The following is a 13,670-nucleotide window of genomic DNA, read 5'->3' as shown; positions in this document are numbered from 1 at the left end:
GGAAAATTTAAGCTAACTCAACTCGGGGGAAATACGGTAAAATACGGCTAGTAGAAAGGTTTAAAGGAAAAGCTTTTAAGCAGAGTCCCGCAACATCAGCCGCATCATCATTATCATTATCGGCATTCTGGGCCCAAATGAAATGCGGAAAAGCGCAGCCAACTTCACCGCAACTATGTTGCAATGTTGCGGCTTTTAATCAGCGCAGGTTTATACCCATTTTCCTCTAAAATTGGATGAATGGGAATATTTCTAGCCAAACAAGTACACACTTCAAACGTAATTTTAATAGGCGGTCAGGCCTCGGAATTATTTACAATTGATAGTTTTGGTTAATAACAATAATTCACTGCCAAGTTCATATCGATTCACTGAATAGATTAAATGAACATATCTGTTATAACGTATAACCTAATGACTTTCTTCTCATCCGTCTGCTACCATGTTCTTTCACATCTGTAGTTTCTCCCCTTGAATGGGATATTTTAGTTCGGATATTGCAGCTTTTGTCCAGGAATTTATTTGTTTTGATCTTGGGACTTCCATAATATATCTTTAGAGGATTAGGAACTGCTGCGTGTGACTTATGCCATGAAGTCCGCTCTGGAGATCCCATCTTAGGTCTTTTACTATTGCTAGGTTGTTCTGTAAAACCATTTCCCTGAAATATAGTTTTTCTTATAGTTCTTTCAGGTAACTTCGCTACCCTAGGTCTAAATAATATTTTAGTATTATCACTTCCTTTGAAAAGCCTCATAGGATTTGTTCCTACTTCTTGGAACTTAATATACTGCTTTGGTGTCTGATCTCCACCTTCAGGAGGGAAGAATCTTTTAGGTGATGTACTTCTAAGATTGATTTTCTCGTTTGAACCTTCGGCTGGAATATTTACATGCTTTTGTTTTATACTTTCTACGGGCTTTATAAGCATTAAACATTCTCCGGCAGTCTTTCTTTGATACCGTCGATTTCTAGAGATTTCTCTTCTGTAATCCTCGGGATCAGGATAGGTTTGTTTACTATTCTTTCTCAACTTTGCGGATCCCAGAACATAATCAACAGACTTGTTATTGGTATCTCTAGGTTTTGCCTGCTTTATTGGAACCTTTAATAGCTGATCATCTTGTCCACTGTAAATTGGCTTGATTTTATCCCCAACATTTAGGTTGCGATATGCTCTCTTTGGAGTTGCGCCTTTCTTATTTTCTGAAGAATTCTTTTGCTTTTTCGATGTTGACCTTTGGGAGTTACTACTTTTATCCTTTATCATTCGAGATATCTCTTTTCCCGCTGGAGAATAGCTTCTCTCTCTTCTTATAGGGAATAAAGGATTGCGTATGGTCAAAATATCCTTTGCTCCTTGATCGAATGTCCTTCTCAATTGATTTCTCTCCATCATCTCCCTCCAATATTCAAAAGCACCTTTGGATTTCCTAGCCTCATTAGCTCTTCTCAACAAGAGCTCCTCCCACTCCAATTTCCTTTTTTCTTTTATAGGAAGATTTATGGGCAGCTTTTCCAGATCCATGTTCTTTTTCTCCCAACTAATGGGTTGAAGTCTTTTTTGTGGGAAACTCTCAATGGGCAGGAGACTACTTTCTTTGAAAGGGTTAACCTTTCTGCTTAGATTCTCATATTTATTTCTGAAACTTTGGTACTCTTCATCCAAGGGTTGTCTTCTATAACGAGGGATTTCCAATGGGAGACCTCCACTTGGTAATCGTACCATTTTCTGAGGATCTCTGTGTAGCCAACTCCAGGGCATTCCATTGAAATAGGGTTCGGGCATCATGAAACCACCGGAGAATCTACGTTGGTTCTCAGTGCAGGGTTTTACCCTTGGTTTTGGTGGCTTTCCATCTCCAAGTAATCTCCTTGAATGTTGGTTTTGTACAACTGCAGCATATAGATCCGAGATGTGAGTGATGTGATACAGTTGAGCTGCTTTGGGTGATAGGTTTGCCACTGGAGATCTAGGAATACAATCGGGTGCCAACATGGGACTTCGCAGTTCCTCTTCACAGGCCAAAGTTTTCATCTCCATCGACATATTAGCATATGGATTCGTAAGCGACCGTCCGGGCCTCTGATCATTATAATAGCCAGACTGGCAGGGACATCTCGCAGGTGCATAGCCATATGGTATAGACTCATCCGAGGGATAACTCTCTAGATCGCCACGTCTTTCGTATCCCAATCGCCTGAGTCCTGCCCACACTTCGCTTGCCGGCGATTTAGGTTTTCCTGCGATCACATTATGTTCTGAGAACGGTATCATAGCATCCTTGCCACAATAACCAGGATTGTGAATATTCTTGAGATCATCATTCTTATTTCTGCATCCTGGACATCGCCTGCCTCCCTTGGGTAGGTTCAAAAAGTACTGCATCATGGAGATGAGGATGACCAACGTCCTCGTGGGTATGGACTTCCTCAAATTTCCACACTCGTCGAATATCCCATAGTAAAGTTCACACGTATCGGGCAGAACGAATGGTATCTTGAGGGTATTCCAACCCAACATCAAGGGATACAGGATTTTCGCGAAGAGTTGCAAGGTCAGTTGATGAAGGAACTGGCAGACGGTGCTGGTCGATTTGCCCACCATATTGGCCAGCAAATTGATCATTCCCCCGTTCCTCTGACCCCATCGCCTCTCGCTCGAAATACAACAACTGGCGGCCTTACGACCCTCCAAAAAGGGTCTACAACTTTGGACCCGCTGGAGACGAGGAAACTGCGGAAGACAGGCCATCGGATCCGTGCGATCGCTGTGCGATCTGCAGCAGCAGGAATTCATTATGACCTGACCGTCTTGAGGATCCGAAAAAAGGTGTTTGAACAATTTTGAAGCTACCAGGTTGAGGCAGTAATTTAGAATGGCATTTTAAATAGAAAATAAAATGTATTACGTAGCATACTGGGAATACTTCAAGTCCCATTACGATTTTATTACACTTAAGTCACAAAATAAAATATTTAACCCTTGGTTAAAGACATTCAAAGAAGGTTTTTCCAACTGGGGATAGGAAAAAATAAAGGAATAACTCCAATACATTGGATTGAAAAGGTGTTGTATTCAGTTACCAAAATATAATTTGTAACCTTTGGTAAACTTTTGGGTGTTGCAGATAACGGTTCAAACTATTGGTGAAAATAAAATATCATAAGATAATACCAAGTCACTATTACGAATTTATTGCATCACAAAATATAATTTATAACCTTTGCTTTAATTTTGACTATACTTTAGGACCTCCAAACAAGGGTTCCATAGACTCTCGTTCCCCGGATCTACCTTTATCACTTATTGTCGAGTGAATTGAATAACGATCCGACGCCTCATCTATTTGATCCTTCAAGGAACTGCGCAAATATCGTTTGATCCTTGATGTTGAGAATTTGTATTTCGAATTTAGCCGAGTTTGTCTTGGATGTCGGCGTTGCCAGGTCCAAGGTTTTTTGGGATCAAAGGGCTCATGGAACAGTATGGGGACTTGATTGCCCAAGTATTTTCTGGGAAGCTTCGCAGCTTTTGGAACCTTTGGGTAATTGCCTCTAACTTTTCCAAGAACTGGCGGTATTGGACGCTCTGACCATCTCTGAACAATGACGTTGTAGAGCCTCGAGATCTCCTCGGCGGTTTTCTTCTGACGTTTATAATCCGCCCTAGCAGTCTTTTTCCACTCAAGATCCACCTTCTTAAGGGCCTTATTTAAATCCTCTTCAGTTATATTAGTTCCCTTCTGTTCGACTAGTTTTTGAAGTAGGAGACGAATACGTAATGTTCTTAACTGTCCCACAGGCCCCACATAGCTACCCCTAATGCGATGTCGACCCAGGGTTTTCATTAGATACTCCACATAATCATCTGGCTTGGCGTAAGCTAAGGCAAGTTCATCGTTGAGGAACACAGACTTTCGTCCAAAGGTTTTCTTTTTCTTTTCTTGACGCAAATCCTCCTCAGATTCTAATTCTGGAAGCTTCCACAACAAAGGTTCTAATTGTACAGGTGTAATGCTGTTTTTTAGACTCCTTGTAATCTTGGTATGCCAATTTAAAGATCTCACACTTTGAATATCGCTGTATTCCGAACCCAAGCTTGAAATGTCATCTCTCATGGAAAAAGTATTCGAATGCAATTTCGCTTGATGGCCGTAAGGATATGACTGATAATCCCTTCGGCCACCAGGCGAATCTTCATTCAAAAAATTTAATATTAACGAGAGTAAGCCATTAAGACTTTTTGGACGGATGGAGCTCCTCAAGTTGCCACGATGATCGAAAATGGCCATGTAGCGATCACAGACACAAGGATAACAAAGTGGCACATTGCAGGAATTCCATCCACAGCCCTTGGGGCTCAAGAGATGATTGTAGTTCTCCAGGCTGAGTTTGTAAAGAAAGCCATCTATTTCCTCGGGATAGCAGCCAATCAGCTTGGCCAATTGCTGAATTTCCACTTGGTTTCTCTGCCGCCAAAGATGATGCTCCTGGGATAGACATGTGTATCTAGGAGGTTGTCTATTGCAGATCGAACCTATCTTGGAACTCCTCGGAAATTGAGCAACTAAGTTGCAATTCATGTTACGCATGCTCATCTTGTGGTGGATTCCTTAAATTTTGATACAAATTTTGAATTTCAAGAGTAGCCAAAAAATTGTTGGAAGGCCTCAACCACAAGGGCATTGTGGATCAGTAAATTGGATTTGAAAAAATTGGCAAATAAGTAAAAGCCAGCCGATATTTACACATTAAATGGTAAATTTAGTTTAACATTGTTTCAGTATTTGTTTTATGACTTATGTAAAGTATTTCATTAGTTAAATATTTTTTAAAAATGAAAAAAAATCTTGAAGCTTCTACAATGTAACAAAAAGAGAACAAGTGAAATTGGAAAAAAATTATAAAAAGTGTTGATGTCAATATCACTTTAAATCCTTTATAGGTAGACATTTTTTCTTTATCAACCTATAGGGAAAATATATAAACCAATTATGATCAGGTATGTAATTAAGTTTCAATTCAAAAAAGCCATGGCCTCTAGCAAATCTGTTGATTTGATTTAATGTAAATATTCGTTATAAGATGGATTGTAAATTAAGATTAATATGTCTGTGAAAAAACCTATCCCAAGATTTTGAACATTAAATACGACCTTCTCAATCATAAAACCCAGACAATTGCTGGCTGTAGAGCGTAGAACGAGCCCTTTTCAATCGGCACTCGTGGCATAATCTGTTTATAGACCACTATAGAGCTCACCCTGTCAAACCAATTGGCAGGTGAAAATAACCCTCAGCTTGTCAGTTCTTCAATGCCATTCGCTGGAGCATTGCGCCGACTGACACGAAAATTAAATAATGGTCTTCACTTTTTCTTATTTCGGCCACGAAACGTGTTCGCGATGTAAAAAAAAAGTAAATTTGATTATGTTAATTTTTGTTTCTGTATTTTTTGAATTGATGTGGCGAACACACCCTGAAAAAAAAAAAAACTGAAAAGGAAATTAGGCCCAGAACGCGGACAAGTGTGTGTGCGTGTGGGCCAAACAGATAAAAGAGATGAAGACCAAGAAGCGGAATGAGTTGAGAAAGTCAATAACCGCAATAAAGCGACGGTGGGATTTTCGGGCCTAAACAAACACGCAACTTGGGCCGGTAAAAAAAATAAGTTCACCGACCTTCGCCGACACACTTGGACAGTTTTTTTTGGCCAAAAGCGAGCGGAAATGATCAACAGTTAGCCGCTGCACTTTTGCAGGGAACTCTTTCCAACGTTTTGCCCCAAACAAACTCTTCAAATTCACACGTATAGTGTGGTGTAGTTAAACTCAAACAGACCGTAAAATTAATAATTACAAAATTGCATGTTCTTTTTTTTTTTTTTTGCTATCAAGGGGCATAAACAATAAATTTGTATGTCAAAAATCTAAGTGCAGATAAAAGTTTACACGTAAGCCTCAGCAAAAAACAACAAACAGAAAAAATAACGACATCATCATCATCAACAATCTACAATCAGCGCTCAGCCATTGGGGAATGTTTGGGCAATTGAGTTAAATTTATTTGATGGGGATTTTGTTTGTCTAGTAAGCCTCTTATGTGAAAAGCACTCAGATAACAAGGGGGTTCACTATAAAAATGTATATATAAATATCTGTCTATTTCTTTTAATAAAAAGTTTAATCTCCTTGGTAAACAAGTGAAAATTTGATGACCCACTTAAAAACGAAACCTGGTAAGACAGGCAACTATTTTCAATTTAATAAACTATAAAATGGGTCAACAATTTGCATAAGTCGGTCTAAGCTTCATTGAATTTTAATTAAAAGACTCCCAGGCACAGCAAAGATATAACGTTTTTGGTTTAATCAAGTATTTATAGGCTTTAAATAATTTTTTTATTTATTTACTCATACTTACAAAGTTGAAAAATCTGCAGCTAGTATTTTAAACGTAATCCGTCTCAGCAATATGCATTTAAAGTTGTTTTTATATTTGTATAGCAATTTAATAATTTTTCAAAAACCTTGTCGCTTTTTAAAATGTATTGTAATTCTATAAATTTTATTTTATATCAATTTAGCTAATTGTAGTTTATAAAGTGTTTAGTTTTATTTTTGATTTAGCGCAAAAGTATTTAGCAAAAATGTGTAAAACCTTTTGAAGGCTTTTAATTTTTGTATACGATTATATTAATTTAATTAAATTGCACAAAATTGTTATTGTTATTTTAAATGCTTATTAAGTTTATTCGTAGTTGTTGTTATATGTATTTAATGGTCTGGCTGACAAAATAGTTAATTCGATTTGCTTTTATTGGTTTGTTTTGCGTTGTTTGGGCAAATCTATTTATGAACACAGCTTCTGTAAATATTCTCGCCGATTTTTAGCTGGATTTATTTGTATTGCACTTTGATTGTTAGTTTAATTGGAATGCCTTAGTGTTCGATTTGGGTATTGCACTTTAGCCCACACACACAGACTGAAAAATAAAATGATCCATTAGGTATATGTTTTCCCATTCCCGATCCAAATTGAGGTTACGGGGCAATAGCTTGTTTATAATTCGATAGCAGCAAGTAACTAATTTTCAATTGTTTATTATTTTCGGGAGTGTTGTTTGTTTGCGGCTGCTTCTTTGTATCTACAAGTACTTGTATCTGTTTCTGGCTCGCCATATTTATCTATCGATAGAAAGCTTTCGACTCTATAAATTCTGGAAACTTATGGCGCCGCCCCCACCCAGAAAGGAATCCAAAAAGTTCGCCACGAGCAAACGATATATTTTGGTGAAATTTTCCATGTTAATTAGCTGACAGTTGGGGGAGTGGAAAACTCTCTTTCTATCTCCGTCTGTCTTTGACCTTTTTTGCACTTTATTTTCCTTCGAATTGGCTTATGTTTAATCAAAGTTTTGCGGCCTTGAAGTTTCTGGACGGTGGAAAGTTTGCTTTTCAAAATTGATGGGCAGCTTAGTTAAAGTATCTGCAAGATAACATAGTTAAAGTTCTGCAGTCACAGGCAAATATTTGCCTGCAGTCAACTTGAGATTGGGTTAGGTCAGTTTGGGTTTATAATTCTTGTACGCAAACTTTGATAAGCCAATTACAGTTGAAGTTTGTTACGGATTATTGGCAGCCCTATCGGTAATTGGTTGTAACTGAGAAGCTTAGCAGGTAATCAAAGTTAAAAAGGGAAAAATTAAATATAGAAGGGGCAGAAATATAAATTCAAATGATTTTCTGTTTCTATAGAAAAATATCAAGTTCAAACAGCATAAAGAAAGCTATTGAGCGTTTAAACTTTTCAGAGAATTCCCTTGAATTATTTGTTTTTTGCTAAGCTAGAATTCTCAGAAAACGTTGAGCAATGCAGCTAGCTGACTAGAAACTGCAATGTATTAATTACCAGACACTAGGTAGCTAACTAAAGTTTTAAGTACATATTTTAGCATTTTAAATGGTCCATTAAATTTTTGCACACTATTTTAGAATTTGTTTAAACTGCCAAGCAAAAAAGTAGCTGCCAACAAACAGACAAAGCATAAACAATGCTAGACAAAGTTGTTTAGATAATAATATTTTTAAACATTTTTTATGATGACCCCAAAATGAGGGACCGAATATATATGTTTAGTTTCCTTTTTGCGGATCTTTATGTAACCTCAATGTGGGCCAAAAAAGAGACAAAAGAGGACTATAAATTCAATAAACCAAAGGCCATTTTTGCACTTTTCTTAGGACTGTTTTCTTTTTATTATTTTATAGGGCTCAGTTTTCTTATTCACACACACACACACACAGAAACGAGCACGTTGTTCTGGGCTGTTTATGTTTTTTTCTGATTTTCTTTCTTTTCCTTCTTGATTCTCTCTCCCACACTCGCTTACACACACACACACACACACAGTGCCACACAATGCACAGTGAAATTCCGCTACACCGGAAATTACAATTGAAAAAGTGGTTGGTTTTTGTTTGTTGTTTATTTTCCTTTTTCATTCTCTTTTTTATGAACATTAACTAAAACGTCACACGAAATTGTTGTTATTATTTATGATTATGGCGATTGTTATGTTTTTTTGATTATTATGAAGTATCTTTTTTTTGCACAAAAGAACAGGATGTCGGGCAAAATAGCTATAAAGTTGTCTTATTTTCAGTTATTTAAATTAAGTTTATTGTTTTCAGTTTTTTTTTGGGTTTGGTTTTTTAAATGTTTGACTTTTTATATAGGAGTTTTATTTAAATTTAATTTGTAGGATGCGGTTCGAACTCGTTTTTTTTCATTTTTTTACTTATTTTTGCAGCACCTTTTCCACACTCACTTTTAATTGTTTAAACTTGTAGAAACAACAATTGTTTATTGCAGAAGGAGGATGAAAACACACGACGCGCTGCCCTTCCTCGATCCCCTCTTCGCCGTTTTTCCACTTCAGTTTTCCGCTTCTCAGCTGCGCTGCCAAACCGTACAGTTTGAGAGTTAATATCGGACTGCCAGCAGCCGCCGATACGAATCGGCGCACGACTCGCGCGAAGCCCGAAGTCCGTTCTCATTGGAACCCGAATAGTATCTCAAAACTGGAAGGCGGTACTGGAAGATACTTTTCGCTCAGGGGCCCCGCATATGTCATTTGTTGTTGGGCGAGTAAGTACGATAGGGGGGGGAATAAGAAAAACAACAAAAAAAACATATAGACCCGCAGCACAGCTGAGCGGAATATTTACTACACACAGGCGGGTAAGAGCGATTTATCTGAGAGATACAAAAGCGAACGAACGACCGTCACCGCAGCGTAGTAAGCACACAGATACGACTCGGGCACTCACACATTCTCACCCAAAAACCGGCATTCCTCTCAGTGCATTTTTTGTTTGTTTTTTTTTTTTTTGTTTTATAAAAATAAAAGAGAGTTTACTAGCCAAAGAGCGCGCTCTCTTAAGAAATATCTCAAAAGCTATTATTTGAGTTGGCAAAATTTGTGTGATTTCCCGGTTTTGCATAGCATTTGCATTCCTAGTTTCAACCATTTTCAAATTGATTTTCTGAACTAGTTTTCGCTGTGCAATTATTTTTAATTGCATTATGTTGCCCAAAATTTGAAAACTTCTGCAACAGTTGTTCATTATGTATTTGTATTCTTTGATTTTTGTTCGGAAAATCACGATTTGCTGAATTTAACTGCGAAAATTTGCATTTCTGGTGAAAAATTAATGAAATTTGGGATTTCAACTAGAAACTGGCAGTCGAATAATCCCATTTTCGGGGAACAGCTAATTATTGCATAGATGACTATTTTTTTAAGAGCCTACCACTCATTTGAAATTATTTAAATTTATATTACTACACTTATAAGTATACTACAAAAACTCAGAACTACAGATAGAATAATGTATTAAAATCCATAGGTTTTTAGTTTACTCATAATATTAACTTGTTCAAAAATAAAAAACATTTATTCACTGCATATACTGTAAAAAATGAAAATATAAAAACTGAACTAAACACAAAGCAACCTTTGGATGACCACAAAAATCTATATTTAAAGCTGAGGTCCCGTTCTGAAAAACTCAGCCGCAGCATAAATGCTTATTGATAACCCCCAAGAAGACCCAAGACAAAAGCCCATAAACAAGATTTTCGGTTTCTTGAGTGATAACATTTTGAACTTTGACAAAGCGAAAACCAAAAATGAAAAGTAATTGGACACTTTGAGCAAAGGCATTTATGTTAAGGCAATAACTCAGAGCGTCAAGTCAGAGTCGTATCAGTTTTCCACACAAAAATAAATTGAAAACTTTTAAGAAATACCCCAAAGTAATAGCTGAAAATAATAATAATGTGTGGCCTTTGAAATGCGAAACGTTTTATGGTTGTATGTATTTTTTTCGCTTCTTTTTTTTTGTCGGAGCGAGTAAAACACAAAAGCCATAAGCTAAAATGCAAACTAAGTAAGAATTGTTTTAGGTCGCATCATCATGAACACGATGATGATGATGATGATGGTGAAGATGATCATAGTGACGATGCTACACTACACTCTAATAAAATTTACGACAATGCGAATGACTACGGCGACGACTCAGTCTTAGTCTGAGAACCAGATAGAGATACGGAGTGGGGTGTCTTGTAAGCCCTGCAGTCAACTAACCAAAACTAGCAGAGACCAAAGGCCCGAAAAGTATCTATATAGCGCCCCCAAACCCACCGAAATCCACCTCTACATATATACATAGATATATATATATGTATGTATGTATCTCTGCTCTTTTGTCTGGCTCTGGTGTGGGAAAGAATGCAGTGAAGGGAATTTCCAAGTCAAGACTTGGCAAGCCATGGCAGTAATGTGTAATGTATCTCTTGGATACATTTTTAAATTGTATGCCATACGCTGCTGGGGCTGTTTTGGAACGTTGACAATGCAACTGTATCTGTGGCTGTGTATATCTGCATTTGTATCTGTGCCCCAGCCAAAAGGCCAACAGCATTTGCATTGGCCATTGCCAATTAATCAAAAAGAAAAAAAAAACGAAGGAAAAAAGGCAGTAAAACGCTTAAAAAACCCGAAAAATAAACCTGCAATTGATTTCAATATTTCAGCAGCATTGTATCTTTCACACAAAAAGCTCCGTATATCGTTGCGTAAATCAATATGTATATATGTAGACAAATAGTATTGCTATTTTTTTTTGATTACTCCACCCGCCTCCAACAGCCTCTCGAGTGCCACGCCAAAAATGGCCCAAATGTATCTGAGATATATAGATGGGGTCAAGATATAGTAGTAGTGCAAAAAGTAGTGCCTTTGCTTTAAAGACATCCGACTTACAAATACCAATAAGTAATATACAAGAATTTTGCTAATGCATTTTTGTTGAATTTTTGTTTAAGGTTTACTTACTAGTAAAAACTAGAAAAAGATTTTAGAAAATTTGAAATATTTTTTAAGGTTTACTTATTAAAATAAAGATTTTTTATATATTTATACAATTGTTTTTATATTAAAAGAGTATTTATATTATCTTAAAAAATTGAATAGTTTTTAGTTTGTATAGTAATAAACATCTTTTCTTTACTTGTTTGTTTACTATTATTTTGTCCCCAATTGTATCTTTGAATCTTTTCGCTCGTGTGTTTACCTTTCCCTTGTTGCATGCCTCTTGTTGCACTTTTCGTGCACCGTTTTCAATTCGATTCGATTCGTTTCCCTTTTCTCGACTTCTCGCCGCACTTCTACTGTTTTCTCTCTGGCTTTTTGTGGGCTAGGTCAGTTCAAAGTTCACGTGTTTCGCCTCTATTGATTGAATCACCATCGGAATTTGGGCATTTTTGGTCCAGCGCCAAAGCAACCTGTTCCCTGGCAACTAATAGCTCGAAATTGGAGGAGTCTTTGTCTTTGCCCTGCATTGTTTACCTCCTTTGAGTTGGCTGTATTGTGTACCTCATTAATTTCGGCTTGTAATGCAGTGAACATCGCCAGGTTCATAGATGTGCAATTAAGCAGTTAGTTATTCGAATGGAGATTCAGTAGAATTGATTAGACAAAATGATGGGATGAAAACCAATCAGAGAAGATTGTAAAAGGCGAATTTAATAGCCATTTACTGGAATTTTGTGGTATTTGTGAGTAGATGCAAGTTAAAGGGAAATAAATACCCTTATAAATACATGAAAGCCCTGATTTTCCCCGAAGAACCTGAAACATTTGCAATATTTCTATATTTACAAGCACATCATACAAGCTAAAGGAGAAACACTGCATAAAAATATTTTGTAAAGCCAACTAGAACCGTAGCACCACATCACTCCAAAATTCAGGTCACTCCGACAACAGATGGCGCTGCATGCGAAATATTTTTGCACCAGGGCATACGCATAATTTCAATTGCTAGCATCAAATGTTATTTTTAACCAAAACAATTTCACTTCAGGCGAGGAGGCCAGTTTGTTTTTTGGGGGAGCAAATTTCTGGGTGGGTGAGTGCTTGCACACAAAACTCTTGAATTGTTGTTCTGGGGCAATAAATTGAAATGCACAAAAGAGCTGGGGCAAAATAAAGAAAACCCGTGCAGGAAAAACTGAGCAAAAGGAAGCCGGGTCTTCTTGGCCTGCGTCTTTCTACCAAAGCTCGTTTTACAGCTGCTGCTGCTCTACACTCTAGATAAAAAATTGTTTTTACAGAAGTGAGATCAAAGAAAAAAATCAATTGGGGAAAATCTATAATCTTTTCATATGTGCATTGAATGTACTACATTAACGTTTGTTTTATTCTATTTTAAGATACCCAATCTGTAATTTAAGGAAGAGGCGATCTGAATTGGAATTAAAACAAAATGTATCTTTCTTTTTTTGAAGGAAAATAAAGTAATAAATTTGTTTAATATTTTGTAAATTAATTATAACTAAAAATTTTAATTTTATATCTGTTATAATAATAATAACAATAATTTTATATTTATGAAATTCTTGGTTTCTTAAAAAGACGTTGAAAGTAGGCTTTAAACTTAATAACTAATTATAAAAATACTGTAACTTAAAGCAGGGACACTTTGATTGGATTGAAAATATGTTTTTACGATTTTTGTTTTTAAAATAAATTAACATGATGTATATTGAAGCTTTAATTATTTCGTAAAATATTAAACAAAACTTATCAGACATGAAAAAAGTTTTTTAAGAGATGCTGGAATTGAACTATTGCTTTGCCTAAAAAGATTGGCTAACCATTTTCGGATTTAGCAATCTTAACCCTTTTAAAAATATTTTTTTTTAGTGTACTTGTTGCTGTTGCAACGATTTAGTTGCGGGCCACTTGTCATGCGAGAAGGCAGCATTCGACATTCGGCATCCAACATCAGAAGCAGTTCTGCAACTGGTCGCCTTGCCCGAGTCTTCAAATTGCCAGTTAGCCAATCTGCAGCTCTCTCTTCTGCAGCAGCATCACCACCACCAGCGACCCCTCCCCCCAATAAAAACAGAAACCCCCTTCGGAAAAAAAGAGGGAAAACCCCCCTTCCATCATCAACACTTCGACTGGCCACATTTTTGCAGTTGTCGAGTGGCTTTGTTAGCGATGCGGCGGCGACTTGCAACTTGTTCTGAATTGCCGGCCAGGGGTGGCGATTTAAGGGGGTGGTAAAGGTGTGCACAGGGAAAAATTAAGCC

At 36.9% G+C, this 13,670-nt stretch overlaps 3 protein-coding genes across 6 annotated transcripts in view; all 3 read right to left on the bottom strand.

Moving 5' to 3' along the window:
- mtgo (miles to go) overlaps positions 1 to 13,670 on the bottom strand; it is a 144,638-nt gene that overhangs the window by 63,736 nt on the left and 67,232 nt on the right. Inside the window, exons 1-2 of one of the 4 annotated variants that reach the window (XM_070994755.1) lie at positions 8,818 to 9,051; positions 6,426 to 6,987 (exon numbers count right to left, since the gene is read on the bottom strand). The exons of 1 other annotated variant lie outside the window; for it this stretch is intronic. The gene's annotated coding sequence lies outside the window, so the exon portion shown is untranslated. Of the gene's footprint in view, positions 1 to 6,425; positions 6,988 to 8,817; positions 9,052 to 13,670 lie in introns of those variants that run through there. 2 more of the 4 variants (XM_065868987.2, XM_065868989.2) reach the window with 2 other exon arrangements.
- Positions 281 to 2,890, bottom strand: LOC108015618 (uncharacterized). The gene has a single exon (XM_017082112.4). The coding sequence runs from the start codon at positions 2,798 to 2,800 to the stop codon at positions 398 to 400; it is 2,403 nt and encodes an 800-aa protein (XP_016937601.2). The 5' UTR covers positions 2,801 to 2,890; the 3' UTR covers positions 281 to 397.
- LOC108015628 (uncharacterized) lies at positions 3,186 to 4,696 on the bottom strand. Its single transcript, XM_017082124.4, has one exon. It carries the CDS (start codon positions 4,599 to 4,601, stop codon positions 3,243 to 3,245), a length of 1,359 nt encoding a protein of 452 aa, XP_016937613.2. The 5' UTR covers positions 4,602 to 4,696; the 3' UTR covers positions 3,186 to 3,242.

Source organism: Drosophila suzukii, chromosome 2L (genome assembly GCF_043229965.1).
Source record: "Drosophila suzukii chromosome 2L, CBGP_Dsuzu_IsoJpt1.0, whole genome shotgun sequence".
Lineage (NCBI taxonomy): Eukaryota > Metazoa > Arthropoda > Insecta > Diptera > Drosophilidae > Drosophila > Drosophila suzukii.
Note: the sequence above shows the minus strand (reverse complement) of the source record. Positions and strands in the feature narration are given on the sequence as shown.

What these genes read in the sequence shown, in the direction of transcription:
- LOC108015618 (XM_017082112.4), bottom strand. Translation starts at nt 2,800, where the DNA reads ATGAATTCCTGCTGCTGCAGATCGCACAGCGATCGCACGGATCCGATG.
- LOC108015628 (XM_017082124.4), bottom strand. Translation starts at nt 4,601, where the DNA reads ATGAGCATGCGTAACATGAATTGCAACTTAGTTGCTCAATTTCCGAGG.